Source organism: Canis aureus, chromosome 24, assembly GCF_053574225.1.
Source record: "Canis aureus isolate CA01 chromosome 24, VMU_Caureus_v.1.0, whole genome shotgun sequence".
Lineage (NCBI taxonomy): Eukaryota > Metazoa > Chordata > Mammalia > Carnivora > Canidae > Canis > Canis aureus.
The window spans coordinates 38,301,782-38,324,386 of NC_135634.1; the positions used below are offsets into that span (position 1 = coordinate 38,301,782).

General features: G+C 45.9%; 1 protein-coding gene and 1 long non-coding RNA gene across 12 annotated transcripts; one reads left to right on the forward strand and one right to left on the reverse strand.

Moving 5' to 3' along the window:
• Positions 1 to 982: 982 nt before the first annotated feature.
• On the reverse strand, positions 983 to 7,237 carry LOC144296099 (uncharacterized). The gene is made up of 3 exons (XR_013363226.1): positions 6,959 to 7,237; positions 2,755 to 2,879; positions 983 to 1,500 (listed from the first exon to the last, which is right to left on the reverse strand). It is a non-coding gene; the product is annotated as an uncharacterized LOC144296099 (long non-coding RNA).
• On the forward strand, positions 6,864 to 22,243 carry ZNF596 (zinc finger protein 596). Of its 11 annotated transcripts, none has more exons than XM_077868964.1 (9): positions 6,912 to 6,995; positions 7,696 to 7,821; positions 9,131 to 9,201; positions 10,195 to 10,238; positions 15,333 to 15,415; positions 17,694 to 17,859; positions 19,431 to 19,526; positions 19,975 to 20,057; positions 20,511 to 22,243. In XM_077868964.1, the coding sequence occupies exons 6-9, from the start codon at positions 17,826 to 17,828 to the stop codon at positions 21,753 to 21,755; spliced, it is 1,458 nt and encodes a 485-aa protein (XP_077725090.1). In that variant the 5' UTR covers positions 6,912 to 6,995; positions 7,696 to 7,821; positions 9,131 to 9,201; positions 10,195 to 10,238; positions 15,333 to 15,415; positions 17,694 to 17,825; the 3' UTR covers positions 21,756 to 22,243. The 11 variants fall into 11 exon arrangements, with proteins under 11 accessions (XP_077725080.1, XP_077725089.1, XP_077725090.1 ...); XM_077868955.1 differs by having other exon boundaries at positions 17,733 to 17,859; XM_077868959.1 differs by lacking the exon at positions 10,195 to 10,238 and having other exon boundaries at positions 17,733 to 17,859.
• Positions 22,244 to 22,605: the final 362 nt, after the last annotated feature.

Here is a 22,605-nt window from a genome sequence, read left to right on the forward strand (position 1 = left end):
TTGAGGATGCTGCGCTCCCAAGAAGGCAGACGCTGTGTGATTCCACCGCGTACACAAATCGAGAGACACAGGAAGGAGGGCGGTGGATGCTGGGACTGCGGATGGGGAGGGGGAGCTAGTGTTTAATGGGGACAAAGTTCCAGTTTTACAAAACAGAAAAAGGCTCTGGAGAGGATGGTAAGGGTAGGTGCACTCCACTGTGAATGTGCTGAATGTCACTCCACAGTGTACTTAAAAACAGCTAACATGGCACATTCTTTGCTATGTTTATTTTCCCGCAACTATTTTCTTAAAAAAAAAAAAAAAAAGAGGAAGCAGCCTTACATTATTACACTTTATAAAAATTATATTAAAAATTGCATCCAGGGCAGCCCGGGTGGCTCAGCGGTTTAGCGCCCCCTTCGGCCCAGGGCCTGATCCTGGAGACCCGGGGTCGAGTCCCGTGTCGGGCTCCCTGCGTGGAGCCTGCTTCTCCCTCTGCCTGTGTCTCTGCCTCTCTCTCTCTCTCTCTCTCATTCTGGGTCTCTCATGAATAAATAAATGAAATCTTTTTTAAAAATAAAATAAATAAAATAAACCTCAGTGCTGTCTTGTGTACTCAAGAACGCTACAACCACCCCCACATCTGTTTTAGAAAGCCCTCATAACCCAACCCTTTGGTGGCCCCCGTCCCCCAGGAGCCACGGACTCGCCTTCTGTCCATGCATTTGCCTGCCCTGCACATTTTGCATGCACGGAATCATACCCTCCCCTTGGATCTGGCTTCTCTCGTGTTTTCCGGGGTCATCTACACGGTGGCATCGGGGCTTTGCTCCTGTTTATCGCTGAATAATACTCCCTCTCACCACTTCTAACTAGTAACTGTGACTCCAGCCCCCATTCCAGACAGCTGCTGGGAAGTTTGCCTTCGGCCACTCTGGCAAGATAACTTGCACTTTTTTTTTTTAAGATTTTATTTATTTATTCATGAGAGATACAGAGAGGCAGAGACCCAGGCAGAGGGAGAAACAGGCTCCCTGTGGGGAGCGCGATGCAGGACTCGATCCCAGAATTCTAGGATCACACCCTAAGCTGAAGACACTCAACCACTGAGCCACCCAGGTGTCCCTAACTTGCACTCTTAATCAGCACCCAAAGGCCCCCCATAGAGGCTGAAAACCCAGCTCCCCTTGGCCCCAGAGACACCCTATGCTGACTGGAACCCAAGAGAAGGTTGTGATGGTAGAGCAAGCGTGGGTGTCCAGTGCCGCGCAGTCTCCTATAAGCCAGCATGCTGGTGAGCATCCTGTGGGAGCGGCTCCCAGCCACCACGCAGGGGACACGGAGCCCTCAGGGACCACGGCCCTGCCCCCACCGTGGCAGCTCCCCACTTTGAAAGTGCTGAGACTCCAGAGGAGGGTCCTTCCTGATTCCTTCGGTTTCTGGAGGCTTCAGGGATCCCCTGGGTTTGGCTGTGTCTCTTCCATCATGGCTTTTCCCATGTCTGTGTCTCTCTTCTTTCTACAAGGTCACAAGTCATGCAGGATTAGGGTCACCCTAATGACTCATGTTACCTACTTACATCTGCAAAGGTCCTGGGGTCAGGACATGGACCCATCACTCTTTGGGGGCACCATCTGCCCTTCACTCTAAGATAACAGATAACATTGCTCAGAAAAGAAGAGAGTTCTACTTAAACCAGCCCCTACAAAAAGCCCAAGTCCGGACACCTGGGTGGCTCAGTTGTTGAGCATCTGCCTCAGGCTCAGGGCATAATCCCAGGTCTGGGGATTGAGTCCCTCATCGGGCTCCCTGCAAGGAGCTTGCTCCTCCCTCTGCCTTTGTCTCTGCATCTCACTCTGTGTCTTTCATGAATAAATAAATAATATCTTTAAAAAAAAAAAGGGGGGGGATCCCTGGGTGGCGCAGTGGTTTGGCGCCTGCCTTTGGCCCAGGGCGCGATCCTGGAGACCCGGGATCGAATCCCACGTCGGGCTCGAGGTGCATGGAGCCTGCCTCTCCCTCTGCCTGTGTCTCTGCCTCTCTCTCTCTCTCACTGCGTGCCTATCATAAATAAATTAAAAAAAATTTTTTTTTAAATAAAAATCAAAATAAAAGAAATAAAAATAAAAAAGAAAAGGCCCAAGTTGGCCCAGTCTCTTAAAAACCCACGCGGGCAGGAGAGTGAGGCCCAGCAGGCCCGAACGTGAAAGACACCCGGAAGTCTACGGATTTCCTCTTGGCCTGTTGGGCTCGGGCTGGCTCCCCTGGACCTACACATCCCAAGGTCAAGACCACCTACTCCCCCAAATTCTCTCAAAGATGGCAGCTTGAAACTGGCCAGAGACAGACTTCTCTTGGGCTACAGGCCTCACTGGGCCCAGGGATGCTCCAACACCCAAGACTCCCAGGGGTCTGTGTTTGGTGGGTCCCCCACACAATCCCACAAAGGCCCATCCAGGGGGGCTGACCGGATTCCTCCCACTCTGCCCTCAGACCAAGATCCAATGATGATAATGAGGCAGAGACTTCATACCCTCAACCACCCGCTCACAACACCTGCCTTAGCCCTAGGTCTCTGGGTCCGTGTTGCACAACTCTCTCATCACCCACCACTTCTACTGCCCGAGGGCAACAGAGCCAACCAGGGCCCCCAGGCCTCGGGGACCTCGAATGGATCTCAAACCACCTAGACACCCTCCAGGGCAGAAGGTACCCTCCCCTACAAAATGTTTCTGAGTCAACATTCAATCCCCAACACAACTGGCTACCCACCTGAAGGGGTCGCAGGCTCCCCAGGTGTCTCTTAGGAATGGATACCCCGACAGCCACATAGGTCCTGTTTGGCCACAGCAGTCCCCACTCCTCCAGCTTTACCTCTGGGGGAAACATGGGCTTATCTGTGTAGCACAGAGCTGGGAATTAGGCAGAGGACTTGGACAGCCAAAGATCCACTGGATCTTGCATCCTCTTCTGGTCCCTGGCTGCCTGCAACCGTATGCCTAGCTACGCCCTCACCTGTCTCTCCCTGCTGGCAGAGGTCTGCTCACACCCCAACGACCCATGGGGCCTCTAGGACAGAGGGATCCCACCCAAAAAAAATGTCTCAGAGCGGGCAGTTTGAAAGCGGGGCCGGCAGTCCCCATCCAGCCCACCTGGCTGATGGGGTACCCAGCTTCATCAGCACTCAAGGCTCCCAGGGCTCTTTTGTGGGAGGACACACCAGCCAGGTGGCCTCTCGGCCAGTGCTGACACAGGAGTCCAACTGTTTCCAGCTCGGCCTCCCGTGGAAATACGTGCATCTGTGTCAGCCAAGACTTCCCCATGACACGGCCTCTTCCTATAACCGCCCTGTTCCAGGTCCCTGGCTGCCCCGACCGGCACGGCCTGTGGATGCACCATGTGCACCCTGCCAGCCCAGCTTGGCCTCCAGTCCTGTGGAGCTCCACATTGACCCCAGAGCATCAGAATGGCATTAGGGTGGAGGGAGCCCAAACAATCTTTCTGATGCAGCAGGTTGAACCTGGTGGCAGTCATCCCCAGATGGACTGGCTGCTTGAGGGGTCCCAGGCTTCCCCAACAAAGGAGGCTCCCAAGGGTCCTTCTAGAGGGCAGCCTGAGTGTCCCACCAGACCCTCCCTGCCAAGTCAGCCCAGATTCCTCCAGCCCAGCCTTCAGGGATGCCATGTACAATTCTGTGGAATATAGCCTCGATTCTGCACATGCCACGTACCACCAGGAGCTTGCGCCCAGGCCTAGGCTCTGCTTATGGCAGTTTCTTTAAGGTCCAGACCATCCGGGGCCTGTGGCAGCCAGGTCATGGGCAGTCAGACCCCCATCAGCGGCCTCCCACTGTGCATGCGTGCTTGGTAGTGGCCAAACCACCTTGCCAATCACGGCCATGGCTGGAGTCTGTTGGGGTCAAACCAGTTTCTTAGAAGGATGCACCAGGGCTGGGGCTCTCTACCTATGGTCTCCCGTGTCAAGTCCAGGCCTCCTCTCAGGCCTGAGCAGCCTGGGCATGTGCAGTCAGCCCTCCTCATCCACCCCCCCCAACTTTGTTGGCCAAGCCCTCCATGGAATGTTGGGTGCAGGCCAATGCTCCAAACTGCACTGTGCCCCCTCCCCTCCAGGGTGCAGAGTGGTTTCTCCCTGAAACTCTTTCAAAGGCAGCAGCTTCACGAGTTCCAGGGCTTTTCAAACAACCCGTGCTCCCTGGGGTCTGTGTTGAGGTCAGAGGGGTCCACCCATAGCCTGCTCCAGGGCCCAGAATCTCCAACCCTCCTACTCAATTCTTCCTTTCCACACATTCCTCAGGCCTGGGCTGCCTGTCCGTGCCCAGTGAGACACCTCTCAGCCAGCCTCTGGCTGTGCATGTATACTGGGTCCCACCAGGGGCAAGTGGGTTCTCCCTGAGATGCTATCAAATGTGGCAGCTTGAAGCTGGCCACAGACAGACCCCTGTAGGACTGGATGCCCCACTGAGCCCAGGATCCTCCAACACCCAAGGCTCCCAGAGGTGCGTATTTGGAGGTTTCCCCAGAACAGGCCACACCACCCCCAGCAGGGCTGACTGGAATCATCCAGCTCTTCCCTTAGAGCAAATATGTTCCATGGTCCTGATCACTGATGAAATGAGGCAGATAACCTCCTGCTCCTAGCGGGCCACTCTCTACAGCTGCCTTGTGCCACAGGGCTGGCTCTGCTCATGGATATAGAGTCTGCTATGTCTTCCACCTCCAGGTCACTGGCACATGCCTGGCTCTGTGGCCACCCCAACACCCTCCAGGGCAGAAGGAGCCTTCACATCCCAAAGTACTTCTTAGGTGTCAATCCTCATTTCATTTTTTTAATGACTTTTATTTATTTATTCATGAGAGACACAGAGAGAGGCAGAGACACAGGCAGAGGCAGAAGCAGGCTCCCTGTGGGGAGCCCAACACAGGACTCCATCCGGGGATCCCAGGATCACCCCCTGAGCCAAAGGCAGACACTCAACCGCTGAGCCACCCAGGCGTCCCTCAATCCTCACTTCCACTGAGTGGCTTCTTGTAGGGTCCCGGGCTTACAGGGAATCAAGTCTCCCAGTTGTCCTAGTGAAGAACACCTTAGCAGCCACACAGTCCTGTGCAGAAAAGGCAGTCCAGGGACTCCCAGGGGGCTCAGTGGTTGAGTATCTGCCTTTGGCTCAGGTCGTGATCCTGAGATCCCAGATCGAGTCCCACATCAGGCTGCTCACGGGGAGCCTCTTCCTCCCTCTGCCTATGTCTCTGCCTCTCTCTGTGTGTCTCCATGAGTAAATAAATAAAATCTTTGGAAAAAAAAAAGAAAGAAAGAAAAGGCAGTCCGCATAGCTTTAGCACGACATTCTAGGGGGAAATACATAAGTTTTTCTAACACAGTAATATGACTTGGGCAGATTTGGGGGACAGTCCTGAAACACTTCCACATTAATACTCCTCGTCTATGTGTACAACATCCAGCTGGAAGTCCACTGAAAATCATTCTGCGGTGGCAACTTTCAACTGGCAGTTGAAACAGTCACTCGCCCTTCAGACAGGCTACACCACAGGGTCCAGGCTTTCCCCGGACTTGAGGCTCTCGGCCGCATTCCACCCGTCCAGGGGGCGGGCCCTGGGCTTGCATGGCCATTCGCTCTTCCCGGTTGCCCTAAGGAGGGAGAGGCTGGACTATGTAGGTTAAGCCTTGGAAAAAGGCAGATGCCGTGAACCGCCCTCCCCAACAATTTCCTCCTGTCACGCAGCCTGGCCAGATGGTGCCCAGGTCCGGGTCCTCACCCACCCGTGCACAGTCCACACCCGAGAAGCAGGCCCCGGGCTGCGGGGAGGTCAGGGTGCGGGGACCCACACTCTGAACAGCCTCATGAGGCTTCTTGTGACACGAAGGGCTGCCCATCCCCTTGGGCTCTGACCCCATGGGCCCCTGGGCTTCCCCAGCTGTCCTTGGAGGCCTCCTGGAAGCGCTGTTAGTCCAGAAAGAGGAAATGACCCTTCTCTTGCGAGCTGAATGACTCGGTCCTCCTATTTAGAGCCAGAAAATCTACTGAAGCCCTCTATCAAAAACATCAGTCACTATAAAGCCAAGTTAAAAGAACCAATCCTTCAGCTCCTTCCGCTCTGGGCATTCCTCATAGTTCCTCCTGGGCGCTGCTCTTCCCGGGGCCCCCAGCTGCCACCCCACTCCCAGCACAGTCCACTGCAAAATCCCATCGCCGTCCCTACGGCAGCCGTGGAAGGGCCCCATTCCCTGAATGAAGCATCCCCAACTAGGCTTCAGCACGCGGCATTATTCCTTTCTCCTAAACCATACACAGTTGGGCCCGGCGCCGACGTCGGAACACGCAAAGCTGCAGTAATTCGAGACTTCACCACCTAACCGGGCTCCCGGACGCCCTTCCCGAGGGCCCCGCCCCCTAGTCCAGGCCCCGGCCCCGCCCCCGCTGGCGTCCGGGCCTCGGCCCCGCCCCTCCGCTGGCCTCCAGCCTCGGCCCCGCCCCTCCGCTGGCCTCCAACCCTGGCCCCGCCCCTCCGCTGGCGTCCGGGCCCCGGCCCCGCCCCTCCGCTGGCCTCCAACCCCGGCCCCGCCCCTCCGCTGGCGTCCGGGCCCCGGCCCCGCCCCTCCGCTGGCCTCCAGCCTCGGCCCCGCCCCTCCGCTGGCGTCCGAGCCTCGGCCCCGCCCCTCCGCTGGCCTCCAACCCTGGCCCCGCCCCTCCGCTAGCGTCGCGGCCTCGGCCCTGTTCCCAACTGGCGCCACAGCCCCGGCCGGCCCCGCCCCCACGGTGACGTCCCGGCCCCGGCCCCGCCTCTCCGCTGACGTCCAGGCCCCGCAACCCGTGGGCGTCTAGGCCCCGCCCCTCCGCTGCCGCCCCGTCCTAGCTCGCCCTCCCCAGGCCCCGCCCCACGTTGGCCTCGCCACTCACGGACAAAGGCCCCGCCCTCTTACGTAACTTCCTACTAACCCGGAAGGAGATTTCCGGAAGCGAAGGTCGCGCTCTGGTAAGTGAATTCTGGTCTTTGAGGTTTAAAGCCGGGCTCCTGTGCCCCTTCCCGGCTCCGTTCTTCGCCCGAGGCCCGAGGGTCCCTGCGGGGGTCACAGGCCCCGCGCCCGGCCGTCACGCCCGCGGGGAGACGCTCGGGGCGCGGGTCCCGGAGTCGCCCGCAGGCCCTCCCTAGCCCCCGGTCCGCTCCGGACACGGTGTCGCCGTGGTCCCCGGACTGGGGGAGGAGAGCGGCCGGTTCCTGCCCCCGCGCTGTGGGGCGGGGTGTGGGGGGGCGGGCGGCGGCGGTCACCGCGGCCCGGTGAGGGGCGGGCGGCCAGGGGGCCGGGCGCTGCGACGGCGGGGTCACCGCCGGGGTCACCGCCGGGTCCCCGTGCGTTTCCCTGTGGATGGATAAGTAACGGCCTGTAATACCCTGTGTGCGGTGTTGGGCGTGCTCTTGTCTTCCACTCAAAACCAAGTTTAAACCCTCTCCTACTTTTATGTGATTTTTTAAAAAACATTGGAGAGAGGGAGCGAGCGCGCGCATGATCGGGAGGAGGAGCAAGGGCGAAGCGGACCCCGCTGAGCAGGGAGCCCCTGTGGCGCTCGACCCCGGGACCCCCGGGGATTGTGGCCTGAGCCGGGGCTCGACCCCGGGACCCTGGCCTGACCTGAGCCGCCCAACCGCGCCCTTTTATGTGATCTTTTGCTAATAGGATCTGAAAGCTGAAGTTTCCGGCTAAGTTTATGATTTCCTCAGATTTCTTCTGTCCCGCCCCGGGTTGTTGTGGAACTTTGTCCTAACGTGTCTCATCTGATCCTAATAAATACGTTGCTGAAAGGTACTTCCGTTCCTGATTTTGTCTGTTTTCCCCTGCCAATAATAGGGTCTGTTTTCCCCTGCCAATAATCTCAACAGGAAATTTTTTGATGTACTGATGTGATGTTTTGGGGGGGAAAAAAAAAGACAAAAGCTTTTGATCAGTGTGAGTAAAACCATGAGATAGAGGCGCGCCAGTTGCTCAAGAGGATGCACTGTGGGCTGGAGTCTTCAGGAGCAGGGGTGAGAAGGGCGGGCCTCACCAGGATTGAAACCACCTCACGTGCAAAGCAGGATGGTGGACTCCAGGAGCCTCTCCTTTCACATCTCTGCCTGGCCCCAAACACACAGCACAAGGCAGCTGGAAAGGGGAAGACCCAGAATTGTTGAAATAAGTGCAGAACAAATGCATCTGTCCGCCAAGGAATAAGACTTGTCTCAGTGAGGGCGGCGTATTAGTGGGCAGACCAGAGAGGAGGGCATCCTCCCTCCAGCAATCCTCTGTTCGGCATACACTGGGAGACTGCAAGGTGGGGGTCACATACACTCCCTCATCCTGAATGCCAGGGGACACGCAGCTTCCCGGGGTTCCCCTCTGTCTGCAGGTATATTATCCCCTGGTGGTTGAGTAGCCAGCGGAGGATACAGATGCCACACGCTCATCTCCTCCCCATGTGCGTGCCTGTAGCCTAGCAATGGCACATTTCTCCAAACCAGGCAGTGGCATCTCAGGACTGATGGTGCCGAGAATTGCACAGAGCGGAAGGAAGGTGATGACACAGGAAGGTCTCTTTCTCTGCAAAAGTTCATTTATCTGTTGATGATGCTCCTCTACTACTCTCGGGGTCTCAGCTGTCTTGCCTGACACATTTCCTCACTCACCCTGGCTTCTCTCCTACTCTCCGGCCTCCAAACCAGTTCCATCTCTGAACCACGACATGGAACTTGTGAAGTGGCTGCGTTTAGGGGACCTTTACGGGAAGTGCTTCATGCCCGGACTCAGATTAGGGACCAGGACTGGGCACCATGGTATCAATAATGTTTGCCAGTAGGTACCGTCTGAGGGCCAAATCTGGATGTACTGTTGTGAATCTCAGAAATACCTAAAAAATCCTGGAGAAGAATACCAGTAAAGGGAAATGGCTTCACAAAGTAAATGTGTGCATCTGACCTAGAAATAGTCATAATTTGCAGTAGAAGGGAGAGATAATAAACAGAACTGTGAGAAATTGAGGTGGTACCTTAACACACAATGAGTATTTTATTCACTAATTGCTATTTAAAATCAACCTAAATGTTTAACATAAAGAGGATTTTAAAATTGTTCACAGCACAACGCTCCCAACAAGACATTAGTGTTCGTGGATCTGTAAAGAATCGACTCTCCTGCAGATATCTGAGGGTAAGGTGGAGTTTGCTGGGCCACGAGATGTCACCTTTCATGTTGTGATATATGCCAGTCTCATTGTCCCCCCAAATTGCAAAAAAATCTTTATCCATGACCAACTCATGAGGTTCCCCCTGCAGAAGCCAGGAATTCATAATATACATACATACATACGTATAGATTTGGATGAAATGACAAGTCTTTATTACCATTTTACTAAATACGTAAGAGACTGAATATATTTTATTTTTATAAACATGTATTAAATGTTTTTCTAATTCATTTTTGATGTACATTTACATACTGTTTTTATTTTTGTAGCTCATGTATACACAGGCACATACTTTGTTCTTATAATTTTAATGCAGTGAAACCAAAATCCTTTCTTTATGCCCTTTGCTTCTTATTTTTCCTGTGGAAGGCATCCCCTATTTCACATTAAAAAGTGATGGCAGGGACGCCTGAGTGGCTAAGTGGTTGAGCGTCTGCCTTTGGCCCAGAGCGTGATCCTGGAGTCCCGGGATCGAGTCCCATGTCAGGCTCCCTGCATGGAGCCTGCTTCTCCCTCTGCCTGTGTCTCTGCCGCTCTATCTCTCATGAATGAATAAATAAAATCTTTTAAAAAAATAAAAATAAAAAATAAAAAGTGATGGCATTCCATTTAGTTCTAATATTGTATCACTAAATATTGTGTAACTACTTAATTTTAATTAAGTTTGAGATAATGTATCTTCAGATATAATTTCACCAAGCTTATTTTTTTTTTCTGCTCCAAATTGTTTTGGCTATATCCTGACCCAAAATCAAATTTGACACAAAAATGACTTTTAAGATAATTCTCAGTTTTTATGTGAAATACCATGTGTTACTTTTAAATCTGGATTGCACCAAATTTCTATAGTCCCCAAGGTTTTTATGTCATAGTGTCCTCTAGTTTAAGGATTGGTTGGGTAGGCTTCATTCTTGTCATTTTTTGTCCTCAAAAGTTTTAAAAATATTTTTACACAGGTCTACCATATGATTTCAGATGGAAGCCATAATATTTTGCTATTGTAAGTAGAGACTTTTTTTAATGTGTCTAATTTTTAAACTACTGTAACTAAAGAAAGTATTGATTTCAGTATATTAAGCATAGATTTGTCCACTTCTTAAAATATTTTTATTAGGTATAACCATTAAAAAGGATTCTCCTGTTTGTTAGAATTTGAAATCCTGTCTTCTGAGAATAGCTACCGTTCCATTTCTTTACTGGCTGTTTCTGACACAGGCATCCTGGGCCATAGCAGCAGCCCTAACCAGCCCCTGTCCACAGCCTTAACTTTAGTGGGACTGCTTCTTTGTCTGCCACTGAGTATGCTTACTAAGTTTCTCTGGATTAACAAGAAATATTCCCCAGTATTTAACATGAATTTTAAATATTTCTAATTATTTTGAAAGGTCAGATGTTTTACTAAGGGTCTGCTGATGTGATCTAATTATTGGGGTATTTAAATTTTTTTACTGAAGTGACACCTAGGTGGCTCAGTGGTTGAGCATCTCTGCCTTTGGCTCAGGTTGTGATCCCGGAGTCCTGTGTCAGGCTCCCTGTAATGGAGCCTACTTCTCCCTGTGCCTATGTTTCTGCTTCTCTCTCTGGGACTCTCATGAATAAATAAATAATCTTTTTAAAAATAAAAATAACTGATAAATTTTTAAATTTGTTATTATGTTTATGCTTTTCTTTTGCTCTCACACACTTACATCTGCCTCACCAGTTTCACTGTCAACACCTTATGCCAGGCAAGTATCTTCTTTTTAAAATTAATCAAACCCTTCTTGTTTTACTGCATTCCTCAGCAAAAGACTCATTTACTAACACAAATCTAATCTATTCCTGTTTCTTGCTTTCAATTCTCCAGTAGATCCCCATTACCTTTAAATTTTTTTTTTTTTTTTTTTTTTTTTTTTTTATGATAGTCACAGAGAGAGAGAGAGAGGCAGAGATATAGGCAGAGGGAGAAGCAGGCTCCATGCACCGGGAGCCCGACGTGGGATTCGATCCTGGGTCTCCAGGATCGCGCCCTGGGCCAAAGGCAGGCGCCAAACCGCTGCGCCAACCAGGGATCCCTAAAAATTATTTTATAAGATTTTATTTATTCATGGGAATACACAGAGAGGAGAGAGAGGCAGAGACACAGGCAGAGGGAGAAGCAGGCTCCACGCCGGGAGCCCAACGCGGGACTCGATCCCGGGGCTCCAGGATCACGCCCTGGTCCAAAGGCAGGCACCAAACCACTGAGCCACCCAGGGATCCCCTAAATAAATAAAATCTTAAAAAAAAAAAAAAAAAAAAGTTAAAAACCAATCTAATTACAATGACCTTGGTTCCTGAAATCTGCTTGTTTGCCACCATGTCAAGTTCATCCCATTACTCCATTACCTTCCAGTGTGTTTTCACTTCCTGGGGCACAGCAGGTTCTGCTTGTGTCCACAGTGTTCTACTTGCTTCCTGTCTTTACTAAACTTTCTGAGGCTTTCCCCTTTAAATTTTTAAGGTGTCAGATAAATTATACATACATTTTAATAGTATTTCCCCAAATGAAACACAAATGAAATGCTTTAGTATTTGAATATCTTTGTCATTATTTCTTTAAATAATCTCTTCTAAACTAGACTTAATTCCACAAGGGCAGATGATCTCTCTCATTTATTCATCCATGGATTTCACTGTCTGGTACAGTCTTTTCTCTGAGTTGACTTGAAATTTTTATTTATTAATGACAAAAGGAGATCATTACTTGTTCTCAAATGACTCAAAGGTTGTAGTAAGTAGATTAAAAAGACAACATGTCAAAGGTACATGAAAATCAAAAAGTTCATCAACTAAAATAAACATACGATCTTTTACTGTCAGAAGATTGAAATATTATTAAAGAAAATGACAAAGCATTTCTTAATGCATCCTACCTAAAAGGAAAATATATTGCATGATTCTTCTTCAAAAATAATATATTCTGTAAAGAAATGTCTTAAGATTTTAAAATTTATATTCTTTTACCATCAGTTTAAAACAGAACACTATTTAGAGAAAGTAAAAATTCCATGGTTGGGCAGCCCCAGTGGCGCAGCGGTTTAGCGCCGCCTGCCACCTGGGGCATGATCTGGAGACCCGGGATCGATTCCCATGTCAGGCTCCCTGCATGGAGCCTGCTTCTCCCTCTACCTGTGTCTCTGCCTCTCTCTCTCTCTCTCTCTCTCTCTCTCTGTGTCTCTATGAATAAATAAATAAATCTTAAAAAAAAAAGTCCATGATCTTTAAAAAAAAAAAATTCCATGGTTATCAGAGGGTGAGAATGGTGAAGAGGAATGGGAGTTGTTTAGGCACAAGTTTCAGATTTAAAAGATGGAAAGAAAAAAAAATAAAAAAGAAAGAAAAGAAAGAAAAAAAAAAAAAAAAAAAAAAAAAAAAAAAAAAAAAATAAAAGATGGAAAGAGTTCTGGAGATAGTGGTGACAATTGCACATGATGAATGTATCAACATCATTGGACTGTACACTTAAAAATGATGAGGATTGGGGCGCCTGGTGGGCCCAGTCAGTTGAGCATGCAACTCTTGATCTTAGGGTTGTTAAGTTCAAGCCCCATGTTGGATGTAGAGATCACTTAAAAAATAAAATCTGAGGGTGCCTAAATGGCTCATTTGGTTAGGCAGCTACCTTTGCCTCGGGTCATGATCCCCGGGTCCTGGGATCCAGCCCCATGTTGGGCTCCCTGCCAGCAGAGAGTCTGTTCTCCCTCTGTCCCTCCCCCTGGCTTGGGCTTGCTCTCTCTCAAACACATATAAAGTCTTTTTAAAACAAATTTTTTAAAATAAAATCTTAAAAGATTAGAATGGTAAATGTTTTACTACAAAAAGAATAAAATGGAAAAATGTCCTATTTATAGTAAGATCAATGCTTAGTGATCATTCACTCTGGAAATAACCTGTCAAGCTATATAATTCCTTTACTTAGTAGGAAAAAATCTCATTTTTAGAAAGTGAAGGGAGAAATAAATCAATGTGCGAGTTTAAAGGCATGAAGAAGGTTTGAAATGTTTAAGAAGATGGAAGATTAGTCACCAAATAAGAATGATGTTACCAGATATACTTGGAGGTCACTATGAGTTGTGACTTTACATATAAAAGAGAGGCAAGGGCAGCCTGGGTGGCTCAGCAGTTTAGCGCTGCCTTCAGCCCAGGGTGTCGGTGTGGGTGACCCGGGGATCGAGTCCCACATCAGGCTCCCTGCATGGAGCCTGCTTCTCCCTCTGCCTGTGTCTTTGCCTCTCTCTCTCTCTCTCTCTGTCTCTCATGAATAAATAAATAAAATCTTAAAAAAAAAAAAAAAAGGCGGGGGGGAGGCAATATTTTCATCCTGTGTTGCCACATACAGTCATGGAATAGGCAGGTATTTGGAGTCACTTTCTGTTGAAGCCTTGGTCAGCAGACACAGTAAAGAGACAAATAACATTAGTAAACATCTATTGAAATGAGTAAATTAAACTGGTCCGTTAAAATGACGAGGGCTGGAGACTGACATTTGGGAATTGGGGCAATGCTGTGTTTCCGTGAAATAGAAAACATGGACACAGGAGCTAATTTTGTGAAAAAGCATGGACAGTAGGTTGTAAAAACAGAGAGGGGCCTCTGTAATGTTAGGGATACTCTTCCAGGTAAAATCCAGGTATGATGTGGAACCTTTAAAATTTGAGATTAGGAGGCAGGCAAAGGAAAATTCAAACTTTACCTGTAACACTTTTCTAATGTATGCTTATGTGCCACTGTATGCTGGTATGCATGAAGCTTTGTCATGTTACTAAAGTTGCTTGAACCTATGATGATGGCACTTACTAAATTAATAACGAAATCTTTTTTTTTTTTTAATTAATTTATTTGTGATAGTCACAGAGAGAGGGAGAGAGAGAGGCAGAGACACAGGCAGAGGGAGAAGCAGGCTCCATGCAGGGAGCCCGACATGGGACTCGATCCCGGGTCTCCAGGATCGCGCCCTGGGCCAAAGGCAGGCGCCAAACCGCTGCACCACCCAGGGATCCCTAATAACGAAATCTTAATTAGAATTCTTTTGAAGCAAAATGAACAAATGTATGTGTATCTCCCAAGCACAGTCACATAAAATAAAATCTTGTTATCTGTTCTTGACATGAGATACAAATGGGTGAGTTAAACCTTCTGTTTATGACTCATTAGAAATATATTTACTTACTATGGATGTTTTAAGGGAGGATTTACAATTTATGCTTTCAAAGATACAAATACAAAATCAAACAATGAAATTCAGGGAAGTTGCAGCTAATACAATTTGCTAAAAACTTTAGCTGGAGTAAATAAATGTCCTAAAATCCTTTCATTCTGTAATTTCTGGAAGTACTACTCTGTAAAGATTGATGGACATGACAGTAGGCTCTAACCCACATATTCCTGTGATTCTCTGATGCAGGGAATTTTAAGGGGTAAATTTGTAAGATGGATGTCCTTGAACCCTCAAAATGAAGTCACTAAATTAATTTTACCATAAAATGCATTCTTTTCTTAGAGATTTTTTTATTTATTCATTAGAGCATGAGCAGGGGAAGGGCAGAGGGAGAAGCAGACTCCCCACTGAGCAGGGCACCTGACGAAGACAACCAACTCAGCCACCCAGACACCCCCATAAAGTGCATTCTTACTAATCATGTTTCATAACAAAACCCATTCAAAACAAATCTAAAGGTCAGCGTTGGAGTGATACTGCTGGAGACCCTTCTTGGAGAAGACGATGCTGATACGTGTATTCAGAGGGCTGAGAAGTTGGGGAAATAGTACATGAACAGATACCCAATTCTGAGAACTTTCACAATGCTTCCATGAGTGGCAGGTGCCAGAAATCCTGTTTAGGAATCGGGAGGGAATTGGCTTTTCATATTCTTCCTAAATTGAGGGTCCTTCTACCATCTCTCCAAGCAACCATAGTCAGAGCCTCAACTTTGGAGAGCTGTCTCCCTCCCCACTTTCTTTGGAGCACAGGGCATGTTCCTATCGGTTCTGCTGGGGATTAGTTCCAGGTGAAGGACTGGACCTCGTAACAAGTGGGCAGCGAGAGTTTCATGGCTCCTTTCCCCTTCCTCAGCTTTGCCACCCGTTGCTGACACTGTGTACGAGTGACAACTCCGAAGAGACATGGCAACGGAGCAACTAAGGATGGAATCACAAGTGAGTAGGGAGTTCTTCTTTCTACTGAAATAGCATGTCTGTCACCATCTGGTGGACATATAATCATTCATGTTCTAAGTACACTCAACTTTCCAAGAACTGGAATGCTCATCATCTCCCAATGTTATGTTAACACATCTCAGCCCCAGTTAATGCCCTGTATTTCCAAGAGAGAAAGTTTTTTGTCTGTTTGTTTTTTTCATATCCATCACATGCCCTAGTTGGTGCCAAAAATTCACTCATTAACCATTTTATTGACTGTAAGGACTTAGGATTCAGGTCAATGCAGGTGATAAAGATGAATAAGGAGCAAAACTTCACAGCCCTGTAGGAAAGCAGATGTTCTTACATGTGAGCTCAGTCAATCCAGTATTATATGTGCTGGGCAGGGAAGGGAGTGCTAATTAATATTAAGGGAAAAATGAATAATGGTCATGCCAGAGAAGCCAATGAGTTGTCATTCTTTTTTTTTTCCTCCAAATTTAAACCTAAATTTGATAGAATGTATTTGTACTTTTTGAAACTTATAAAAGAAAACTAACTCATTACTTCTTCGTCCCAAATCCATATTTAACCCCCTCATTGTAATTTACCTTTGTTCAAATTTGGTAGCTGGAAACAATGTATAGGGAGGTATAGTTTCCTTAATTTTTACTGTAATTCAGGAGAAGGAGTATAGGAGGTAAAATAAAACTTAGGGACCCGAGCAGCCCTGGTGGCTCAGCAGTTTAGCGCCGTCTTCGGCCTAGGGTGTGATCCTGGAGACCTGGGATGGAGTCCCACATCAGGCTCCCTGCATGGAACATGCTTTCCCCTCTGCCTGTGTCTCGGTCTCTTTCTCTCATGAATAAATAAATAAATCTAAAAAAAAAAAAAAAAATTAAGGACCCTTAGAATTTTTTTTTTTTTTTTTTTTTTTAATTTATGACAGTCACAGAGAGAGAGAGAGAGAGAGAGGCAGAGACACAGGCAGAGGGAGAAGCAGGCTCCATGCACCGGGAGCCCGACGTGGGATTCGATCCCGGGTCTCCAGGATCGCGCTCTGGGCCAAAGGCAGGCGCTAAACCGCTGCGCCACCCAGGGATCCCCCCTTAGAAATTTTTGATGAGCTGGAGAGACAAGAACAATAAAGTGGATTTAAGTAAGCTTGAACAGAGACCAGATAAAAGCATAATGATAACTGATATGTGGAAGGCCGCAGGCCACAGGAAGGGTCAGGATAATACTATCCTTCATTACAAAAGTCTCAGAGCCTCTGAAATATGCTCATGAATCATTTAGCCTTATATTTTATAATAAACGCTTAAATTGGGTGGCCCGGGTGGCTCCGTGGTTTAGCACTGCCTTCAGCCCAGAGTGTGATCCTGGAGACCTGGGATCGAGTCCCATGTCGGGCTCTCTACAAGGAGCCTACTTCTCCTTCTGCCTGTCTCTCTCTCTCTCTCTCTCTCTCTTTCTCATTAATAAGTAAAATCTTTTAAAAAAAATAAATTATGTGAAGGTAAAAGGATGTGCTATTGATCTCCTATCCTGTACAAATGGTTAAGTTTTGCAGAACTATGGACATTGCTTCAGTACTCTCTGACATTTATTGAATAAAACTAGAAATTGTATTTAAGAAATGTTTGCTAGGGGATCCCTGGGTGGCCCAGGGCATGATCCTGGAGACCCAGGATGGAGTCCCATGTCAGGCTGCCTGCATGGAGCCTGCTTCTCCCTCTGCCTGTGTCTGTGCCTCTCTCTCTCTGTGTGTCTCTCATGAATAAATAAATAAAATAGTTTTTAAAAATGCTAGTTAGTATTTACTACATCATTGGATCTTTAAGAAGTCATAAAAGGTCAGTACACTTGTGGATAACAAAACTGAGGTCATAAAGGGGAACAATCTAATCCTAGTACTTACAAAGTGGAAGAGTGTGTAATGAGCCCATAGATTGACTTGAAATTGGAGAAAAGTGTTTTTTGTTTGTTTGTTTTTTTTGTGTGTGTTTTGTGGAGAAAAGTGTTTTAAAGTTTTCAAAAGAAACTTTTATACTCATCCTCTGGCAGTCTTAATTACAAGTTTATCGGGAAATCCAGATTATACATCTCATTCGATCTCTTTATAATGAAATTTATGTGTTTACAATATGTGTCTGGGTATATCTTAAAGCCAGATACCCAGGTGTGCACTGTAAATAATGACCAAACCCAACATCCTGTTTGAGCTATGCGTACATGCATGCCTCATGCTTCCTTAGTGCTGTCACCTGTACCATCCTCCTCTGACTATTGGCAGAGATGTTCCTGTCTGAAAACAACATCCATAATCTTCTAGGAATCCGTGACCTTTGCAGATGTAGCTGTAGACTTTACTCAAGAAGAGTGGACCCTGCTAGACAGGTCCCAGAGACAACTCTTCAGAGATGTGATGCTGGAGAATATCAGTCACCTGGTCTCAATTGGTGAGTCTCTTATATTATGTATGTATATATCCATTCACTCATTCATTCAACAGCTGTATAGAAAAGATTCCTCATTTCTCACTGAAGACTGTCTTGATTCTTAATTTTCAAAACTACTTTATCACAATCTTCTTCACATTTTACTTTTGTCATCCACTAGAAGGCAAATCTTCTCACACAATTTCATGTCTTTCATGCTACTCAATCTCCACAACACCCAAACAGTGGTGGGAAATCATTATTTTTGAATTGGTAAGTAAATATATTGACTTTTAAAAAAATACATTTTTTTCGTGTAGGTACTGACCAACCACAGTATTAAAACAAAAATAAAGGGATCCCTGGGTGGCACAGCGGTTTGGCGCCTGCCTTTGGCCCAGGGCGCGATCCTGGAGACCCGGGATCGAATCCCACGTCAGGCTCCCAGTGCATGGAGCCTGCTTCTTCTGCCTATGTCTCTGCCTCTCTCTCTCTCTCTCTCTGTGTGTGACTATCATAAATAAATAAAAATTAAAAAAAATAAAAATAAAAATAAAACAAAAATAAAACAAAAATAAAAAAATAAAAATAAAAATAAAACAAAAAGAGGGGCAGCCCCGGTGGCTCAGTGGTTTAGCGCCGCCTTCGGTCCAGAGTGTGGTCCTGGGACCCGGGATTGAGTCCCATGTCAGGCTCCCTGCGTGGAGCCTGCCTCTCCCTCTGCCTGTGTCTCTGTCTCTCTCTCTGTCTCTCATGAATAAATAAATTAAACCTTTTAAAAGATAAAGCAATAAAAAATAATAAGAAAAAGAAAAACTAAAAAGAAAAAAAAAAAAGAAAAACTAACCAGGGGCACTTGGGAGATGCTATCAGTTGAGCATCCAACTTTTGGTTTAAGTTTGTGATCTCAGGGTCGTGGGATTGAGCCCTGCGTTGGGCTCCATGCTCAATGCAGAGTCTGCTTAAGTTTTTCTCTCGCACTTCTTTGGCTCCTCTCCCTGGCACTCTCCCCCTCAAATTAATATTTTAAAAGAGGGGGTGTAGGGTAGCTGGTGGCTCAGTGGTTGAACATCTGCCTTAGGCTCAGGTCATGGTCCTGGGTCCTGGAATGGAGTCCTGCATCGGGCTCTCAACAGAAAGCCTGCTTCTCCCTCTGCCTGTGTCTCTGCCTCTCTCTCTGGGTCTCTCATGAATAAATAAATAACATCTTTGAAAACAAAAAACAAAAAACAGATATACGGTTTTCCATGTAAAACCTAGATTTTTCTGATGGAATTGTATTTATTGGGTTCATTTAAGATATAATATTCACACTGTGAATACTTGTATCATTGTATTAAAATACTGAAGATTGCGATTTGTCTTTGAACTTAGTTAGGCATCAACAATGATAGCTCCTTGATGTCTTTGAGAAAATTTAAGAATTAAAATTCTGTTGGTGAAGGACTATCCATGTTGTTTTCAACATACTCTTCCCTGGGATTAAATTCTGAGGTTACCTTATTCTTTCTCATTAGTGGGCCCTATACTGATAATCATGCACTGTTATAAGCACAAAAGTCAAAATTCAATTATTTCTTTTCTATGAACAGGCAAACAGCTCTACAAATCAGACACAATTTCCCACTTGGAACCAGGAGTGCAACTTTCAAAAGAAGGGATAAGTTTGCTGCAATGCCAGAGTCTAGGTGAGCTATAGGAAGAACTAAGTGAGGTAGGCCCTAAGAATCATCAAACGAAATTTAGTGACTTTTTTAAAAGACAATATGATAGGGGAAAACTTCTTCAGATATTGTATTACACTTTACAGGTGACAATTTCTATTCTGTCTTTGGGAAGGTAATAGTTATGTACTTACTTACTGGAGTTAAAATATACACAGTAGCACTTTTCGGGGTTCTCCTCTATGAAGATTTTCCCTCTTTTCCTCCCCAGCTTGCCATCTCCATCTTATTTTCCTTATATTGCAGTCCTAAAAATGTCAACTCTTGATGTCATGTTTATTCTCATGTTATATTCCTTAATTTGACACTTTCTCATGTTATTATGTGAAACATACTCAAATGACCATTTAGTGTCTTCAACATTTTAATTCCCTCAATATCACTATGGGAATTATTTCCCCAATCATTTCAGATAAAGAAGATGGTCCTAAAAAACAAGAAATGATATTCATGCAGCATATCTGCAAGAAGGACACAGCATTAATCAGTGCAATGGTAAGCTTTAAGAGTGTGAACCTGTACTTCCAAATGATCTGGGTATTTAGTAAGTAAGGAATTGGGCACAATTGCCCAATCATAGTTTAAGCTGGAATCCAGGGTTTTCACAGCAGGAAGTTTTGCTTAATTTAATTTTAAGGAAGAAATTAATGTGAAGTCAAAACCATAATCTGAGGTCTTATAAACAGCTGCATGATTATGACTTATTATATACTTAACATTTGAAACATAGTAATGTCTTTCATCAGGTATCTCTACATTTGGGATACTACAAGAAAGAAAATCTCTATGCTTGCCAGAGACAAATACCCCATGTTTATGTAAATAACATGCAAACAATTTTGTACGAGTCTATCGCTGAATGATGACTATAGAATTCATATGCAGGTTAAGGAAGGGAGGAATAAATGTGAGCAAAGTTTTAACAGTCTCTCATTTCCTCTCAAAAAGCAGAAATCTCACACTCAAGAGGATCCTTTTGAATGCAGTGATCTGGGAGAAAATTTTACTGAAATACTAACATGGACTCAATATGTGGTACCTAAAATAGGAAAGAATCCCTTTATCAGCAAAAAATGTGGAAAAGACAGCAGTTATTTAACATCTTTTAATATACATAAGCAGAGTCATACTGTAAATAAATCATATGAATGTCATCGTGAGAAAGGTTTTATTCAAAGCTCTGCCCTTAGACAACCCAATAATACTCAAAATGGAGAGAAAACATTTGAATGTCATGAATGTGGGAAAGCCTTTGGAAAAAGTTCTAACCTTAGACGACATGAGATGATTCACACTGGAGTGAAACCACATGGATGTCATCTATGTGGGAAAGCCTTCACTCACTGTTCCGACCTTAGAAAACATGAGAGAATACACACTGGAGAGAAATCATACGGATGTCATCTATGCGGGAAAGCCTTCAGTAAAAGTTATAACCTTAGGCGCCACGAGAGGATTCACACTAGGAAAAAGATGCATGAATGTCATCTATGTGGGAAAGCCTACACTCAGTGTTCTGACCTTAACAAACATGAAAGAACTCACTTTGGAGAGAAACCATATGAATGCAATCTATGTGGGAAGACATTCAGTAAAACTTCTTACCTTAGACAACATGAGCGAACTCATAATGGAGAGAAACCATATGAGTGTCATCTCTGTGGGAAGGCATTCACTCACTGTTCTCACCTTAGAAAACATGAGAGAACTCACACTGGAGAGAAACCATACGAATGTCATCTGTGTGGGAAAGCTTTCACTGAATCTTCTGTACTTAGACGACATGAGAGAACCCACACTGGAGAGAAACCATATGAATGTCCTCTGTGTTGGAAAGCCTTTACTGATTCTTCTGTCCTTAAACGACATGAAAGAACTCACACTGGAGAGAAACCTTATGAATGCCACCTATGTGGGAAAGCTTTCAATCACTCTTCTGTCCTTAGGCGACATGAGAGAACTCACACTGGTGAGAAACCATATGAATGTAATGTATGTGGAAAAGCCTTCAACAGAAGCTATAACTTTAGATTGCATAAGAGAATCCACACTGGAGAGAAACCATATAAATGTTATATATGTGGGAAAGCCTTCAGTAAATATTTTAACCTTAGACAACATGAGAAAACACATATAAAGGTAATAAATGTGGAAAATTCACCACCTATAGCTTCAAACTATAAACACTCTTGAGGGTTCAAATACTCAAGAAATGCTGTTTGTAATCAGTATGGGAGAGCATTTATTCATCCTTATTACTTCACTCAACTTAGATTAATTCAAAGTGGAGAGAATCCATATGTGGTCCATCTATATGATAAAACCTCCAAATAATGTACATGAAAGAATGTAAATGAAGTGAATGTGGAAGAATTTCCATACATAGTTCTCTTTTTAAAAAATGAAGTCGGGATCCCTGAGTGGCGCAGCGGTTTAGCGCCTGCCTTTGGCCCAGGGCGCGATCCTGGAGACCCGGGATCGAATCCCATGTTGGGCTCCCAGTGCATGGAGCCTGCTTCTCCCTCTGCCTGTGTCTCTGCCTCTCTCTCTCTCTGTGACTATCATAAATAAATAAAAAATTTAAAAAAAAAAAATGAAGTCACATGTCAGAGAAAATCTGTGTAATCATTGAAGAAATACCTTCATTTATCCTTTAAATAAATTGTGCAGGAGAGATTCTAGATCTGTAATTATTGTGCACTCATTCAATTTAGCAACACATCTGGCATGCAGAAGAAATGTGCTAAAGCGATAAATAAGTGGGAAACAATCATTAGTAGGAAGACAAGAGAATGTTGTGGCCAAAGGGTTGTGTTCAACAAGAACTAGGACATGAAAAAGATTGAAGACAGTTGGAGTATCCTATTTCCAGGATGCCTAATATACTTCCACTAATTTCTGCAGTGACAAAGCACTGCCTCTAGTAGTGATACACTATTTGGCAAAACTAAAAGTAGAAGCAAAGACAACCTGACCTTGCCCCATATCCTTGTCACAACAGCTACAAATCCACAATTCACCCAACTGAGGATACCTAGGAGTC